The sequence below is a fragment of the Lithohypha guttulata genome (genome assembly GCF_036872675.1).
Source record: "Lithohypha guttulata strain CCFEE 5908 chromosome Unknown scaffold_14, whole genome shotgun sequence".
Classification (NCBI taxonomy): domain Eukaryota; kingdom Fungi; phylum Ascomycota; class Eurotiomycetes; order Chaetothyriales; family Trichomeriaceae; genus Lithohypha; species Lithohypha guttulata.
In genome coordinates this window covers 21,913-38,170 of record NW_027042763.1, presented here as the reverse complement: position 1 = coordinate 38,170, position 16,258 = coordinate 21,913, and the positions used below count along the sequence as shown (strand labels likewise).

At 48.4% G+C, this 16,258-nt stretch overlaps 4 protein-coding genes across 4 annotated transcripts; 3 read left to right on the top strand and 1 right to left on the bottom strand.

Moving 5' to 3' along the window:
* Positions 1-2,786: 2,786 nt before the first annotated feature.
* Positions 2,787-3,092, top strand: LTR64_008770 (uncharacterized protein; the record flags this gene model as incomplete). The annotated part of the gene is made up of 1 exon (XM_064903079.1): positions 2,787-3,092. The coding sequence occupies one exon, from the start codon at positions 2,787-2,789 to the stop codon at positions 3,090-3,092; it is 306 nt and encodes a 101-aa protein (XP_064750517.1).
* A 3,960-nt stretch (positions 3,093-7,052) lies between these two features.
* Positions 7,053-8,206, top strand: LTR64_008769 (uncharacterized protein; the record flags this gene model as incomplete). Its single annotated transcript, XM_064903078.1, has 3 exons — positions 7,053-7,292; positions 7,337-7,489; positions 7,538-8,206. 3 exons carry the CDS (start codon positions 7,053-7,055, stop codon positions 8,204-8,206), a joined length of 1,062 nt encoding a protein of 353 aa, XP_064750516.1.
* Positions 8,207-9,531: 1,325 nt separating this feature from the next.
* Positions 9,532-10,153, bottom strand: LTR64_008768 (uncharacterized protein; the record flags this gene model as incomplete). The annotated part of the gene is made up of 2 exons (XM_064903077.1): positions 9,532-9,742; positions 9,768-10,153. 2 exons carry the CDS (start codon positions 10,151-10,153, stop codon positions 9,532-9,534), a joined length of 597 nt encoding a protein of 198 aa, XP_064750515.1.
* A 197-nt stretch (positions 10,154-10,350) lies between these two features.
* Positions 10,351-14,962, top strand: LTR64_008767 (uncharacterized protein; the record flags this gene model as incomplete). Its single annotated transcript, XM_064903076.1, has 9 exons — positions 10,351-10,605; positions 10,661-10,711; positions 10,767-10,965; positions 11,030-11,281; positions 11,328-11,513; positions 11,574-11,598; positions 11,644-11,929; positions 11,987-12,261; positions 12,316-14,962. The coding sequence occupies 9 exons, from the start codon at positions 10,351-10,353 to the stop codon at positions 14,960-14,962; spliced, it is 4,176 nt and encodes a 1,391-aa protein (XP_064750514.1).
* Positions 14,963-16,258: the final 1,296 nt, after the last annotated feature.

The window sequence follows — 16,258 nt, the reverse complement described above, 5'->3', positions numbered from 1 at the left end:
AGATTGCAGTCGCCCTGACACACTCTCACGAAGCTTGCATAATACCGTCGTAGAAGAGCACATCACGCGGGACCGAATCTCTCACTTCTTCAATTCACTTGATGAATACACGTACTCGTTCACTGGAGGATTTCTCAACTCGTAAGAAGCCTGCCTATGCCATACTCTCTCACCGCCGGATGAGTGACGAAATCAGTTCCCACGACATCTCTAAAAGTCATCTCAGGCAAGCACCTTGACTTCCACTACAGACCGCACCCCATCCCGGCGGCTACTTGACTAATACAATGACTCGATCGGTTGGACGGGTGGTAGCGTGAACAGCAGCCAGAACAACAAGACGAGTTCTCAGAACAGTCCATCCCGTCCACGGTGCAGTCGTCGTCGCGTGCTGTGGCGAGCGTCAGACCGTAAATCGCCTGAAGAATATCAGCAGCGACACAAGATATTATAGAGACACACTTGTAGCAAGAGGAATATGTTAAAGATGTTCACGTTGTTACAGTATTCTTGTTATGCAGGTTGCTAGTTTTGCCAGATAGCTGGTGTTAGTACTGTTCTAATATTGTCTTAATATCTGCCGTTATCATTGTGATGAAAGCTAGCAACCACTAGAAATCATGGTCGCATCATGAGGACCTCAAAAAGCTGTGGCGACGACGTGGGAGCTCACTGCAAGACTCGACCAGTAGTTCAACCTCCTTTTTACGTGATTTTCCACCCAAAGGATGACCGGCCATAGCGAGCTCAACAAATTTCGCTCCACCACACTCCAGGTCACTGCAGAATGTTTCTTAGTCAGTAGCCCCACAACCACGACGACGAGGACGTTTGGGAGCAGGGTTTGAAGCACAAATATTGAGGCTGCGATGAGATCGGACACGTAACCAACAGTGACCTCCATGTCCAGTCTTCGAAAGCGATACCAAGTTGTGACAATAAGTTGAGGAGCTTTGTCTCGGCTTCAAGCAGTGATCACGATGGCAGATATATATAAGCTCATCCGAGGGGACCGAACCACCGATAGAGTGGCTTGGGAGAATCCAGACGAACGTGGCCAGGCAAGTGTGCAGACTAGACTGAGTAACCATGAACCTTCGACCCATGCATGAACTAACTTGGCGGCATCCTGATTGTTTTTAAAAAGCGTAGGAGAGTTGGCCTTTGCAGTGGTGCTCTGTGGCGTAGCAGGGACGGCTGCACAGGCATGCGAACAGGGTACAGTAAGTAGAGGTACCCGGATTTCTTCTCGAGCATGACTTTACCTTTCAAAAACCCGCGCCCTAAAAGCAAGCGTCGCTTAAGAGATTGACAGCAGTCTCATTAAATCAAGCGATGAAGAGCGCAAACGAAGAACAGACCTGAAACAGAACGGCACAACATTAAGCTTGGCGGAAGCAACCATTTCTGCTCAACATGCTGTCCCAGAAGCTAACAAAAGGAGCAGCCCTGCATGGCACGCTCATATGGCCCGACAAGACAGGCTGAGCGTTGTTACTAAACTTAGTATGTATTCAACACAGCTTCAAAGAGGTATCTGATGCTTCCAGTTTCGGCTGAAGACGCGGCATATTGCTAATGAATGGGTGGTTAGATAGAGTCATGTCATGAAGGACTCGATAATACCAAAGTTTTGGCTGCGCAGTGTGGAGAGTTCCACTCCACGTGAAGGGCACCCCAGATGTTCTTCAACGCTAGCATTACATACGCATCTGCTTGGGAGGCACCAAAACGGGACTGTTTCGAATTCCGCACGAGGTGGAGAATAAGGGTTAAGAACGCCTTGTGTCAGGCTGAGAAAATGAGCCATCTTGGATGGGTAATGCCAGACTTAGGGATGAGTAGTTTGAGTGCCACATCGGCAGCTGAAACGCGTGGTAAGTTATGTGCTTGGAGAGATAGCGGACTTGGCACGCATTTAACAGGACGCGGTGAGTCGTGCTTTGTTTTCTTTTTTTGCCTTGGCGAGCCTTCCCCTGGCGATCTTTACAGGCGTAGCTTTCTTGACAACCGCAGTACATGGTTGTTAGCAACCCTTTTCTTCTTGCATGCCCACGCATTGTTTGTAAAGTTTTTCGCCGTCTGATTGCATGATAAAAACTCAACAAACTCTGACTTGCTTGCCCTAGCATAAGACGTGGTCCGGATGGACTGCTACAATTTCCTCAAGGCTGGATTGTTGACTGATATACGCCACAGTTTCAAGGTCCGGGTATCGATAGCCATCACTCGAAAAGGAAATCAGACAATTTCTTCAATGTTCCCCTCTGTACCCATGCAGATGGGCTGCTCACCGACTCGCTGGGGTCATGCACTTTTACGCTGTGGTCGAACGAGGGTGCGGTCGTCCTCCAGCTCAGAAGCACATCGTTCCTTGACTCGAGGCTGGCCAGGCTTTCAGAACTATGTGCTTGGCTCGCTTCTTGGAAACTCCGCCTGGCCACGCCTCTAGCCGTTCATCTCCACTTCCAGTTCATGTTCCTCCACTAGACCCAAGCAAAATCGTGCAAGACAGTTCAGGCCACGTAGAGATTATTCCCTTGATCCACCAGCTCTACAGAAACGCTTCTTGCCCACGTTTTCTTCACACCAGCCAGTGTCTGGTCGGGTTGACGTGTATGTGTCTGCAGAACATCGGCCGCAATGGCAGATGTCCCGAAGCCCATCTACACAACTCACTTTGTTCATTGACGATCCTCGCCGGCTCTCTCGCCCGCTCGAAGGTGTGCTTCGATGTCTTCGGGTGTACCACGACCTGCTGACCTCGTCAACTGTTACTGTCTCAGATGACGGGCAGCTACCAAAAAGCAACGAGTGCGAAATACGTACCTGTGCCAGCGCACTCGAACCTACGATGCAGCCACGAGCTCCCAGATATCCTTCCGACCACGAGGGCCACGACTGGCGCACAGCCTACCACGAGCCCGCAGATGGCGAGTATCGTGTCGACCGATGGCGACATAGCGGAAGAGATCCGACGACTACACTTACAAATCTTGGTTGACGTGACGAGAAGTGAGAAGGACACACACGCAGAAGAGCTGGGTCACGCTGAGAAGAGATTGGCGCCTATATCTACGAGCTGGAGATGAGGATGCAAGGGGCTCGACACTCTGGGTGGTACAGCATTCTTTCTTTGCTTCACGTTCTTCACATTCGTCAGGATGTCTCAGAAGGGGTAGTACGCTGTGCGACGTTGCTCCTGCCCTGCAACATGAGCCATGCAAGGGACCGCACAACTCTTACTCACAGACCTCAACGGCAGAGTCGTACCCCGCTGCGCAAATTGGTGTCGCGATCTCGAACACACTCCCGACCTGATCTGTCCTCCACCAACCACATTACTTTTGTTGATCATATCAGATCCTTTATGTTCTGTGGGCAGAAGTCAGATGGGTGACTGAGATAAGAGCAGGTGGATCCAATTTTAGGTCGCCGACTACTTGCCGACAATTAGGCAACGTTGGAACCGATGCTGTCACGACCCTACTCTCTACGAAAATGGATAAATTGATTCAGGCTTCCAGATGACCTCTGCCCTTAAGCATCGTCCGAATGGCAAGCATACTGGGCATCCAGTCGCGTGTGCCTTGAGCCAGCTGGCATCGGTGCCATGTCACACATCATGAGTTGCCCTTCTGCGATTGCACTGGACGCATTGTCTTCCGACCACTGTTAGTAGTGTCTGGCGCTAACAGTGGGATGCATCGACTAAGCAAGGACACTACTGGCAGTCTATTACTTGTAACGACTTCTCCGCTACGCCGCAGCAGACCTGCTCTTGACCACTTACAAGCGCTTCACCGTCACGTGTATGCATCCCATACGAATGTGTTGTGAGCTCAGCCTGGTTTCGAGATGTTGCAACGTAAGCACTGTGATGCAAGTTGTGATGTATAAAGTCGAGTTTTCGTGTTGACGCCAAACTTCCATAGTGCTGCAACCTCTCTCTCCTAATGTGCTTAGCTCCTGTATGGTGAGTGAGATCATTTCGTAAGATCCGGTTTGGTGACAATGCCAGGAAAAGGTCTGTGCCACTCCCCATGTCCTCGAATCTGTCACGTGCTCGCATCGCGTGCTGTCGAGGCGAGTGGTTTCAGCCGCTACGCATTCATCTTGAGATGTGTTGAACAACTAGCGCCAGTTTCCTGATGGTGGTCGTGAATGGCTCTCGTGAACAGTTAACAGAGAGGTAGCAGCGAATGGTGGGCAACGACGAAAGTGAATGTGCGAAGAAACTTGACAGAGGCTGGAGAATTGCGTTTGGATATGCGCAGCACGTAAATCTTGATGCGAGCATCTACTCCATTAAGCTGGAAAGTGCTAGTTTTCATGATTACGAAGTCTATGCAGCCCTGTGTTAACCAAAGAAAGAATTTGAGTCCAGCGTCTAGTAAGCACGTCTTTCTCACAAGTCAGCCGCGAGTCTAAAGAGCGAAGCTCTTCCATCTTGCCGTAGATCCTTTCCAAGAACACTTCTAGAATGTTTGCCAGTGTGTGATCGGCTAGCTCTTGATATTCATCCTCTTCATTAAAGCCGCTCTTCATTGATACACACCATAATTCTGAAGGCATCGACAGTAGCCTTACCGCAACTTGCGTCCTGTAGCAAACAGAATCGACGTCTAAGGTGTAATGTTCCCAGAAGTCTGCCTCTTCAAGGAGTCTTCTGCGTTCTTCGTCAAACAAAGGGCTTAGCACAGAGTCCAATGACACCACATCCCACTGGTTTGTTTCTAGGCAGAAACCATACTCTGCTAGCAAGAAGTCGTTGCTGTGGTTGCCGTAGCTGATGAATACCTCTTCGCCCTCCTGGATAACTCGATCTGCACTGAATGAATAGCATTCAGGAGAGAAGTGGACGCTACAGCCATGTTCTGCATGATTGAAATAATCGGCAAAGGGAACCAAAGCAATACATTCGTAGGGATCTATGTCGTCCGGAGTGTCTTGATGGGTGAAGTAGAAGGTACGCGTGCCCACAAGGAACCAGTTGTATGTATACTGGTCGAATGACGTCGTTGGCAGCTTTGTCGACACCACTTGCCAGTCGGATTGAAGTCTTTGCTTTTGAGTTCTTAAAAGGTCGCTAGCTGCTTCGGGCAGCAACGACTGAGCCTCCTGCGCCCACCAAAACGGAAGCGCTTTGGCTAAAGCCTCTTTAGTTGGTAGCGACTCTTTCCAAGCAACACGTGACTCGGAACAGTCATAGAGGATGTCGGCTGCAAGAAGTCCTTGGACAGATATACCTTGGAGGGATTCACGAAACTCTTTAGCAACAGTCTTTTCGCTTTTTAAGACATTCATAGGGACTGAAAGCAGTGTTTCACCTGTCTACCACTTGTAAGAGCTCGTTGCTATATAAACATCCTTTTGGGTTCACCGAAGGATATGGATAAGGGCATCATACCTCGAAGTTTTTTCGTGCGATTATGCCTAATCCCTTTCTTGGGAAACGGCATAACTCGATGCCATTCAGTACTAGTCCCAGAGCTCGAGCTTGCTGCATCAATTTATTAATGTCAAGCATTGTTTGTTGACGATCGAGCATATTGAGGTTGGTCGTTCTGGACAGCAGAACGTACTTAAGATAGATTTTAAGTTTACCATTCTCGGCATCAAGAATGTTACGTAATTGAGATACAACCCGCACTCTGTTCCGTGACCGGCATGGACGTTGATGCAACCATACAACACTACGGTCAGCAAGCGTGGCTTGACGGTTGGTGAGAATGTAAGAAAGTTACCTCAATAAGGTAGCCCACAGCTGAGCCAGGAGCAAAAATCTGCGCACAACAAAATCTCAGAACATTGGTCGGAGTCGCAATAATGACAGACTGACCATGGAAAGCGCAGGTGTGTAACTTTGCTCATTTGCTCTACTGGGAACAAGCTTTTTTAAGACCGTTCTGAATTTGTCCGTTCGTGTACTGTCATGACGGAAACGGTCGAGTACAGATTATTGTGCTTTGACGGCTTGCAAAAGACCATCTACATCAGTCACAGGAAGCATACGATCAATTTTGGTGCCGGTGGTCGTTTCGAAATCATCAAGGGCTGTTTGCCAGATGGCGGTCACATCACGATTTGTTGCTACCGCGATGTTGGGGATATTGCTGTTCACCGACATTTCCCTCGAAACTAGAACAGACGCACAAAGATAGTGACTCATAACGGGAAAGGAATTGCTATACCTACGTTCGAGACACATTTGCTCAATTGGTCTCAACCAAGCCGAGCACACGTCGCATTTCAGAAGAGGAAAAGTCTGAGATCGTCTCGTGGCTAAACGATTCTCTTAAGAGACCTTCACCACAGGAGGAATTCAGTCGCCGTAATTATGTTCGAAAGAGCTTTTTATGGGATGGAAGTGCTTGCACCTTATTTGCGATTGACAAGAACAATACCAGCTTATTCAGGCAGGTTGTCACAGCAGAAAGTACAGTGGATGTAGTGGAGAGAATCTATGAAGCCAACGGTCATGCAGGTTGGGATACAACGTGGAAAGGTGCCAGCGGCTCATACCATGGTATTCTGTGGTAGGATGTAATCTTTTTGTTGAAGACCTGTCAAATTTGTGCTCGGAATCCTGCAAAATGCCCAAAGAGCACTGTTGGTGTTCTAAGCATGTTACAAGACCTTCTCATGACCTGAATCGCGACTGAAGCACAGATTTATATGGTTGAAGGAAGGTAATATCAAGTTTGTGAAGCGATCACCTGAAAAGCTCGGAGGTATTGTGATCGAAGCAGTGTGCACGAAATGTATAGTTATCTGCTGCCTACAGCGCAGGAACACGAAGTTGTCCTCACGTCTGTTCAGGGCTGTGAAAGTTAATAATGCATGGCCAATCATAGTAGACGCAACTTCTCTTTTGATCTGAAGGAGTGTTTATGTGTTTCGTACAAGATATGGTTCTGTTCTCACCTCCCGGAAGTTCATCGTTGACCACGAGGCTGTGACCGAGAAGTGACGAGGCTGCGCCCTCCGGAGTCCTCCTTCCCGAGTGCTTCAGAATCGTGAATACACACGATCGGATACCACATGTCGTTATGGCAAAACGAAGGCCCGCTCATACAACGCAACAACTGGAGAGAAAGCTAGGTTATGATATCAACCACGATATCAGCGGATTCGAGTCCGCAGCGTACTATATCGACCTTCGACCTGTTCCGCAGGACAAGCACTCCAGGGTTCAACGCGAGCTCGATGAGCAAACAAGATGTGAATTTCCTGTGTCAGATGATGGCGATATCTTGTTCGAGAACACGAAACCTTCTTTCCAAAGCGAGGTACATTGCTTCTGTTCTTGTTTGCGCTGCTTACAAAGGAGTAGGTGGTTGATTACGATGGCAACACCACGACCTTGAAGCGCACGAACCATTCACGAATGTATCCTTTCGCTGCTAGCATTGATTACAACTTTCGGTTGCGTTTCTCCTTCCTGCTCACATCAGTCGAAGCCTCGCGCGCACTATCTGCTCCCAAGGTAAGTATCCACAGACGATACTGATGCTATCGTTGAAAGAATGTTTAGTTAATATACAATCCTACCTCCGATCTTGGACCGATCTTTTCGAGCCTGCCAGCTGAAATTCGTCAAAAGATATTCTATTCGGTCATTCCATCAGGAATCTGGGAAAGACAAGAACACGGTGTCTGCTTACCCAACCTTGCCGAGAGTCTCGGAGATCAAAGTGGCTTCTTCTTTCCTCTTTGTCAGCTTCCCTTGTTGAGAACGTGCAAGCAGATACGCTTTGAGTCTTTGGCTTTTGCATACCAGAAGACGATGTTTCGACTGGATGACATAGACGAAGCCATTCAGGTTCTGATTGCAGCAGGGCAAGTTGGGAGACAGAACATAACAGCATTGGAATTTTCATGGAGCAGCAGGAGTGACCTTGAACGTCAAGCGAGCAACGCACCGGCTGATCGGGAATTCGTTCCTGCTTTGGTTACCCTTCACGCGGAAGAGTGCAGCATCTTACTCGAGCAATGTCGCAATTTAAAACATCTTCGCCTACAATTCGACGAGGATCTCGTTGATGCTTTCTTGCCGGAGGTTTATGAAGCAAATGAAGGTCTTCGACGTCTACAACATATACGTGGGCTGCAGAAGCTGGATATCATAGATGCGGCGGGCGAGCCGCTCAAACGGACTCAATTTGTCCAATGGCTGAGAGAATTAACGTCGGCTCCAGGATGAAGCGAACAGGGCTGGCGTGATCAGTCCGATCTCAGTGACTTCACGTCATACGTTTGTAACACAATGGATAATTATTGTGAAGACTTTGCTCTCCACGATGGGCCACAACGTGCTCTGTGATGCTAGAATACCTAGAACAATGCCAGATCTCGTGGCAGACTTGTAATGAGATCTACATGTTGTGCAGTATACGCTTGATAACGTTGCGGCAATAAGTTGCAAATCCATCGTACCCTCCTCGGCCTTCGCAAGGAGTCTTTACAGGATCATCTCAACCATAAAAAATGGATTCCTACCCTATTTATATCCTTTACAACCTCTTCGTTGGCAATTGTGGAGATTGCAAACATGAGAATACCTAAGGGAGGCAAGCCCTAAGCCCTAAAGCCCTAAAACACATAATTCTGACAAGTATGAAAGTCTCTAAGCCTTATTTCTGGTGAACAAAGACGAAAAGAAAGGTCTGAAATTGTACTGGGCTTTCACATCAAAAATAAAATGGTCAGCTCGAGCTAGCTGCGTGACAGTCACATGACCTTCGTCGATTTGGAAGTTCCGTCGCCAAATAAGCTGAGAGCGTGAATGAGACAAGTCTTGTACCCCTGATATGAGATTTCCATGGTTTACAGATTGGTGGAAAGAGTGTGTACCTGTACGTGATGCTTTTTCCTTTTCACATTCTCGTTCCATATATCAATCACCATTAGAACCTACTATCTCAAGGTTGCTGAAGTATTTTGGATCATTCGTGTTTGTTTTTCATTTGATTCAACATCGTGTTACATATGTGCTTCCATGTCCTCTATGGAAAGAATTGGTCTTTGTTTCGCCATCTTGACACAGCGCGCAACGAGCAATTGTGTTATGGATCGAATGTCTGATCTATCCAACGAGGTGGTCGAAGTGTATATTTAAAAATACCTCAAAGTGGTGGAGCACACAATTGTGGAGGGCGATCAGCGAGAGAACCAAGGCCCAAGGCAAGCCTCGAAGAGCTCAGGCGGTCCTGCGGACGTCATTCTACGGTACCCCATTTACAAAAATTAGTATTGATTTCAACACGATCATGTAAAGCTTGTAAATTCTACGTATAGTATACAATCAGGTCACCTCTTCCCGAGCATATACCTGCTGGACGGCTGAATACTATGCTAAAACTTGTGAAAATCGAGCGAGGTCAGAGTTACCTCCTTCACAAGCTAAGAATGCTGGTCTGCATCTGAACACTAGCCTTTGCCCTACCAGTAGGACGAAACTGCATCGAATCTGCTCACATGCGTGGTGACTCTGGTATGCAAGACAGTGATCGGTAGTGGTCCGTTTCATCACATCAGTGCTTTCTTCTTCGACTGGTTCATTGGCGTATGTGCTTGTCTCTGAACTGATTTGACTTTCTGGTAGTAAGGAATCTGCAGTCTGTTTCTCCTGCGCTTGATGGCATCAATCAAGGTTTGACTGATCCCTTTGAGGCCAGGCTGAAGAACCAACTGAGCCCTTGGGCCGTTTTCTAGGATCTTGAGCACAAATACGACATGTCTTAAGCACCAGAATCACATCTGACCTTAAAATTCCATAGTAGAGATCGTTGATGGTGTTCCAAGTCGCATCCCAACCTGAGTGCCCGCTGGCCTGGTGAACTCGCTCGACGACGTCCACGATTTCGTCTGTGAGGACTACCACACGCAGGTGACCCGAACCATTTTTGCCGGTTGTCAATAATTTTGACTCGTGCTCATCCCATACGAAGCTCTTGCGCACATAGTTACGGCGACTGAATTCTTCTTGCGTAGTAGGTCGTCTGTCCGGGTTGTTGAGCCAATCGATAATATTTCGTTCTTCGATGCGAGATACCCTTCGAGGGCTAGGGTGTTCGGCAATGAAGAGTGCCAGAGAGACTCGAGCATCGTCTATGAGTGATGTACTGTCACTCTGCCTTGTGTTTTCCATCGTGTGCCTGCGCCTAAGTAGAACTTCGCTAACAGCAAAGGACTCACATCACTTTAGCGCCAGCGTACGCACCCAGTCGAGGCCATACCCAAAACGAATTCTGGATTTGTCTGATCTTTGGCGGTGAATAACTCTCCTTGTCGGACATTGAATCATTCATTGCAAGTCCCTATCTCAGCAACCAGCTTCGTCAGACTATGGCAAGCTCTGAGGTGCAGCGTATCTGGAACGATGCAGTGGCCGATTTCGAAGCTTCCACCAGTACCAAACTCGACTCTCTTCCGGTTGTGTCCAGCGCGATCGACATCGTCGGCGCCTTACAGATCCAGGAGACTAAGTTCGGGGTTTTCAGAAACAGTACATCTAAAGTCGACAAAATCCGATCAGCCGTAAAACAAGGTTTGCATTTTGTCGACCAGATCAGCAAGATTTTGGCTTCGGCCCTGTCTTCAGTCAGTCTTGTAGATATGAACCACCGATATGGTACTGATACGCTCGATTTTGTAGAACTTCGCACCAGCTTCAGGTATCTTCGCTGCCGTTGGCTTTCTTGTGCAGGTAACAAGGATACATCTGAACCTGTGACCGCCGTGTGATTTAGCTAACACCATAGACCACGAACAAAGTCTCAGCCGACTACGACAACATTGCGGAGTTCTTTGAAGATGTCCAATCGTACCTCGAACAACTAAAGCTTCTCGAACGCCATGTTACCGATTCACTGGAGCTTCAGGCAATGACTGCCAAAGTCCTTGCTGCTATGCTTGTTTTCTGTGGTGTCTGTGTCAAGCACATTCAGATGGGACGACGCCGTAAGTCTGACCATGTGAAATTGATGCTTGCTAATCATGTACTGACCGTTATGCTACTAAACAGGGAAAGCCCTGCGAACCCTCTTGCAAGGCGGTGACACGGACTTGGCGGAGGCAAAGAGAAAGTTTCGACAGGCATGCGAGAATGAGCAGCGGATGATCGAGAAACTCAGCTATGATCTCCTCAAGCAGAACAAGAACGATCATGTCTCGACGCGGGCTGCCATTGACAGCTTAGGACGAAGCAGTAAGCAATTAGAGGTCAACACTTTTTCACTGAACCAAGCAACAAGAAGTATGCAGTCACTGCTCGAAGGTAGGGGAGATCGGCCTCTGTTCTGTTTCAAGCTGATTACTTATAGTCCAGAAGACCTCGGTCGAGAGAGAAAAGATCTTAAAAAGTTTGTCCTTGTTGGATTTTCTAGGAAAGCAGCAGGATGCCTTCGCCAAGTACCGAAGCGGTACATGCGATTGGGTTGTCGCTCACCCAAATTTTCAGACATGGATGAGGAGCGGCAGGGATTGTGTACTTTGGTGTCCTGGAAAGCGTAGGTGATGCCATTCACATGTTGCTAATTTTATGAGTAGAAAGCTGATTGGTTATGCAGCTGGAACAGGCAAGACAATTTTCACGTAAGCACTCCCTTATAGCCATAGGCTGATCTGCTCACATTTTAGTTCTTTCGCGATCGATTTTGTCAATGAGCATACACGCAACAGCAATGCAGCTATTGTCTCCGTGTACTGCGACTATAATGATCCGAGAACGTATTCAGAAGTCGGACTTTTGTCTAGCATTGCCAGACAGCTCGTCGAACAAATGAAGAGCATACCCACTGCTGTCACAGACTTCTGTGAAAAGCAAACCGGGCGTCGGCGCGCGGCCAACTCAGCAGAGTGGGTTGATTTAATCAAGACGATTCATCCACTATTTGATAATACATTTCTGTTTGTGGATGCATTGGTGAGGTTTTCTCTTACTTGGTTTTGCACTCTTGCGGTCAACACTGACTTTGCACAGGACGAATGTCCAGTACTTCCGCGAGAGAGTTTTGTTAGAGTTCTTTCTGAGTTGTCGTCATCAATAGCGATATTCGTGACCTCGCATCCAGATTTAGAGCTCGATATACACTTCACCCACGTTCGTCAGATCGAGATTACCGCGACCAAGTCTGCCATTGCGGCATATCTCACCCTTGAGATACCACAACATCCTTTTTTACGTCTTCATATTAAGAAAGATCCGGATTTAGAGCAAGAGATCATTAATGCGATCCAGAAGAGTGCCAATGGCATGTAAGATCTACAAATTTCAACTGCTCTACCTGCACACTACTAATGGTACGACAGGTTTTTATTGGTTTCGGCACAGCTTGAATATCTCAGTAGCCAACCTTCTGTCAAGGAGACACGTGATGCACTTAGGGCCCTTCCAAATAAAATCTCTGACTATTACGCCCAAGCCTTCCAGCGGATCGAGAAACAGGTCGAATCCAATCAGATCCTGGCGAAGAAAGCTATCTCCTATGTGCAATGTGCCCGACGACCGTTAACAGCAGTCGAATTGACCCAGGCACTGTCCCTCCAACCCAATGCCGCTGATCTAAACGAGAAGCTTGATTATGATCGTGAAGTTGTTCTCGCTGTGTGTCTGAGGTTACTACACTTCAACAAAGTGACTACCGCTTTCACTCTGGTTCATGGTACCTTGAACACATATCTCAACGAACATCCACAGCATCTTCTTCCGGATTTCAAGACATATTTCGCCCGAATTTGTCTTACCTCGCTCATGCTCGAGCCCTTCAGAAACGGATGCAGCCAGGATTTGAGCGAATTTGAGCAGAAACTGAATCATCACAGATTCTGGGTTTACGCCTGTCACCATTGGTTTTACCATGTCTCAGCGTATCAAACAGTCGCTTCCGTTCAAGGTCCTCTTCTTATCTTTCTCAACGACAAAAATCTACTGAGTGCTTGTGTGCAAACCCTCTACGCCTCGCCACTTAGTGCGAAAGATTGGCACGAAAGATATCCACGAAATTTCAGCCAAGCCCACCTGGCCGCTCGATGTGGTCTGCACGACACCTTTCTTCTCTATGCGTCACGCGCTACCATTGATCGCCGCGACACTACGGGTATGACGTCACTGATCTTAGCAGCACAGTTCGGGCACACGACTATAGTGCAAGCATCGTTAGACCGCGGTGCCGATGTTAATGCTTGCAACGTCAATGGAGAGTCCGGGTTGGCATTAGCTGTAAAGAACGGCCATACTCATCTAGTCCAGCTGCTCCTCTCTGTAGGTGCCCAAGTTGACATGGAGGACAACAAAGGATGGACCGGATTGGACTGGGCTGTACTGGTCGGAAACACGAGCCTGGTCCAGCAGTTTCTTAAAAGCTCGAATGACACTATCTTGAAAGACGGCAAGGATCGTCGGGCTTTATTTCTCGCCGCAGAGGAGGGTCACGCACAGATTGTACAACTTCTACTAGACCACCGGGTTGATATCAACACGCGAGACGCCGAAGGAAGCACAGCTCTAGACTGGGCAGTACCAGCCGGTCGACTTGCGTCGTCCAGAACGCTGCTAGAGAATGGTGCTTCTATCGATTGCAGAGACAACTACGAAAACACGGTGCTACACTGGGCAATCCAGGATGGAGATATGGTGGACCTGTTGATTAAACACGGTGCCGAAGTTGATGCCAGTAATAGACAAGGTCAAACTGCTTTATGCTGGGCGTCGCAAGACGGAGCGCTTCTGGCGGCCGAACGTTTGCTGAATCACGGTGCAGCCATCGATATGCGCGACGCAGACGGTTTCAGACCATTACATCGAGCCGTTTTGAGAGGTCGAATGGATATGGTGGTGTTACTGTTAGATCGTGGAGCGGAGGCTAGTGTGAAAGACGACAAATTCTGGACGCCCTTGCGTGTGGCTCTTACCAAAGAACACAGAGACATTGCACGTTTACTAACCACAAGAGTGCCAGAGGCAGCGCTAGTGACCACACCGATGACAGTGTATCTAGCAGATCGCGACATCAACGCATACTTCAACACGTGTCTGGAGGAAAAGGCGCAAGCCAGTACTGTTCTTACAGGTCTGCGAGCCGCGGTTCAGGAAAAACAATTCGAACGCGTCAAAGGGATGATCGAGAAGGGAGCCGACGTGAATGCACATGATACTGGTGGTTGGACTGCTTTAATGATGGCGCTTTGGGCCGGTGACCTACCCATCATGCAGCTACTGCTGGAAAAGGGAGCCAAAATTGACGAAGCCGGCTGGGATGGCCAGACTGCCCTCCACTGGGCCGCGCGAGAGGGAGATGAAGAAGGAGTACGGTTTCTTATCGATCATTCTGCAAGTGTCGACATCGAGGCTTTTGGACAATCTCCCGCGATGCTGGCAGCCAAACACGGAAAGACTTCGATCACCATGCAACTCATCGCACATGGTGCTAATCCTGTGCAAGCAGATTACCACCGTAGGACGTTGATGCACTGGGCAGCCAGGCACGGTGATATAGCATTGATACGCACTCTGCTTGACCATGGTGCTGACGTCAACACCACTGACCGCTGGGGCAGAACAGTGCTGATGTGGGCGCTTGAGACCGATGGGAATCTGCTGTTGGATTATCAACGACTGGCAGTGATGAAGCTGTTGTTGAACAACGGCGCCGACGTTAATCTACAAGCCCAGCACCACATCACCGCCTTACACCTGGCTGCTTGTGTCGGTTCTGTGCCCGTTCTGCAGTGTCTGTTAGAGGCGCATGCTCATTTAGAAATTCAGACGCAACAGGGTGGCGATAGTCTTTGGTGGGACAATGACCTAGATATAGCAGACATCGAAGGCACACAATACAACACAGTCCGGCTAATAGTATCGAGGAATGTTAGCGGGATGACAGCGAGAGACATAGCATGTGAGGCTGGAATGCTCGCCGTCCAGTATGTGTTGAGCAATAAGACGAACCTCCCGTAGCTTAGCAAATCTCGTGTGACTACAAGGCGCATACCATACTCTTTAGAATTGTGCTCTCGCAAGAGGACTGGTTCGAATTCATTGCCATAATGCTCCATCTCGAGCGCCACAATGTTACTGGTTTTTTCCTTGCTTTTAGGGTGTTTTATTCGAAGCCGATTCCATAACCAGTACGCATGTTGAATAAATATTGCCTGATGATTCGAATGCGCACCAACTACGAATGAAGACGACGAGCCAGAGCGTATTATACAACAAGCGCGGTTGCGAGGGCTTGAGTGCCGAATCTCATCCTCGCCTCTCTGTCGCTCCACCGTTTGCTCCTTCCGCTGAACTTCTGGATGTGCAATTAGAACAATTCCAATGGTAGCCGCTCTGAGAACTGCGGGCTCACGCATCCTCACATTCAACCAACGCTGGCTTTCCGCCTGCTCAGGTCTCGAGAGCTCCGCTGCCCCACCATAATGTGCTCCTCTCCGTTATCGTGAAGGAGCTTTTCTACACCTACTGTGTAATTTCCTAACAGTTATTCTGCCACCCGGCTTCATTGTGCTTTCCATCCTGTTTATTGGCCTGTCAAGCGGAAAGCGTCCACACGACCCAAATTTCACCGGTTCGGTATCCCGATCAAACACGAATATACACTGTGCCCAATGGCCAACATGTTGGCCAAGCCAGCTAAGAAGGCGTCATATTTCAGCACGACAATTTATCCTTGTCAAAGTTGACCGCTGATGTGAACGACTGTCACACCGGTTGACTTAAATGTTGTTATAGGCCATTCAGATTTCGCAGTCGCTGGTACGGGTTGAACTAAGATGTTCAAGCTGGTGCGTACTGCCGAAAAGGCATTTGCCAACCGCAGCCTGTTACTAGACGAGGATCAGCTGCTGTTTACACAGAACAACGAAAAGGTCACTCGAACGACGGCACGATCCACCATTACGGGCACAGCAAAAGTGATGACGTACCACGACATCATTGCTGCGCAAGAACAAAGAGACACGAAAAATCGAGGTAGAAATAGAGGAAGCCGCAAGCAACACAACACAGTCGTGAACAAAAGGTCACAGTCTAGAAGTGGAATGGCGGGCCAGACACAAGAGCTACGAAAAGGCGAGGAGGAGATTCGGCGCCTAGGCTTGCAAGACTGGTGCCACATTTTCCCAGTGATTAGGGAAGCAATCCATGCCTCAATGCGGTGAAAGCTTATTGACTCGGGCCCACCACAATCTGTGGCATTTTGTGGCTTATTCTTAAGCGAGTTACTTTCATTTTCTTCTAGCTATTCCCGCA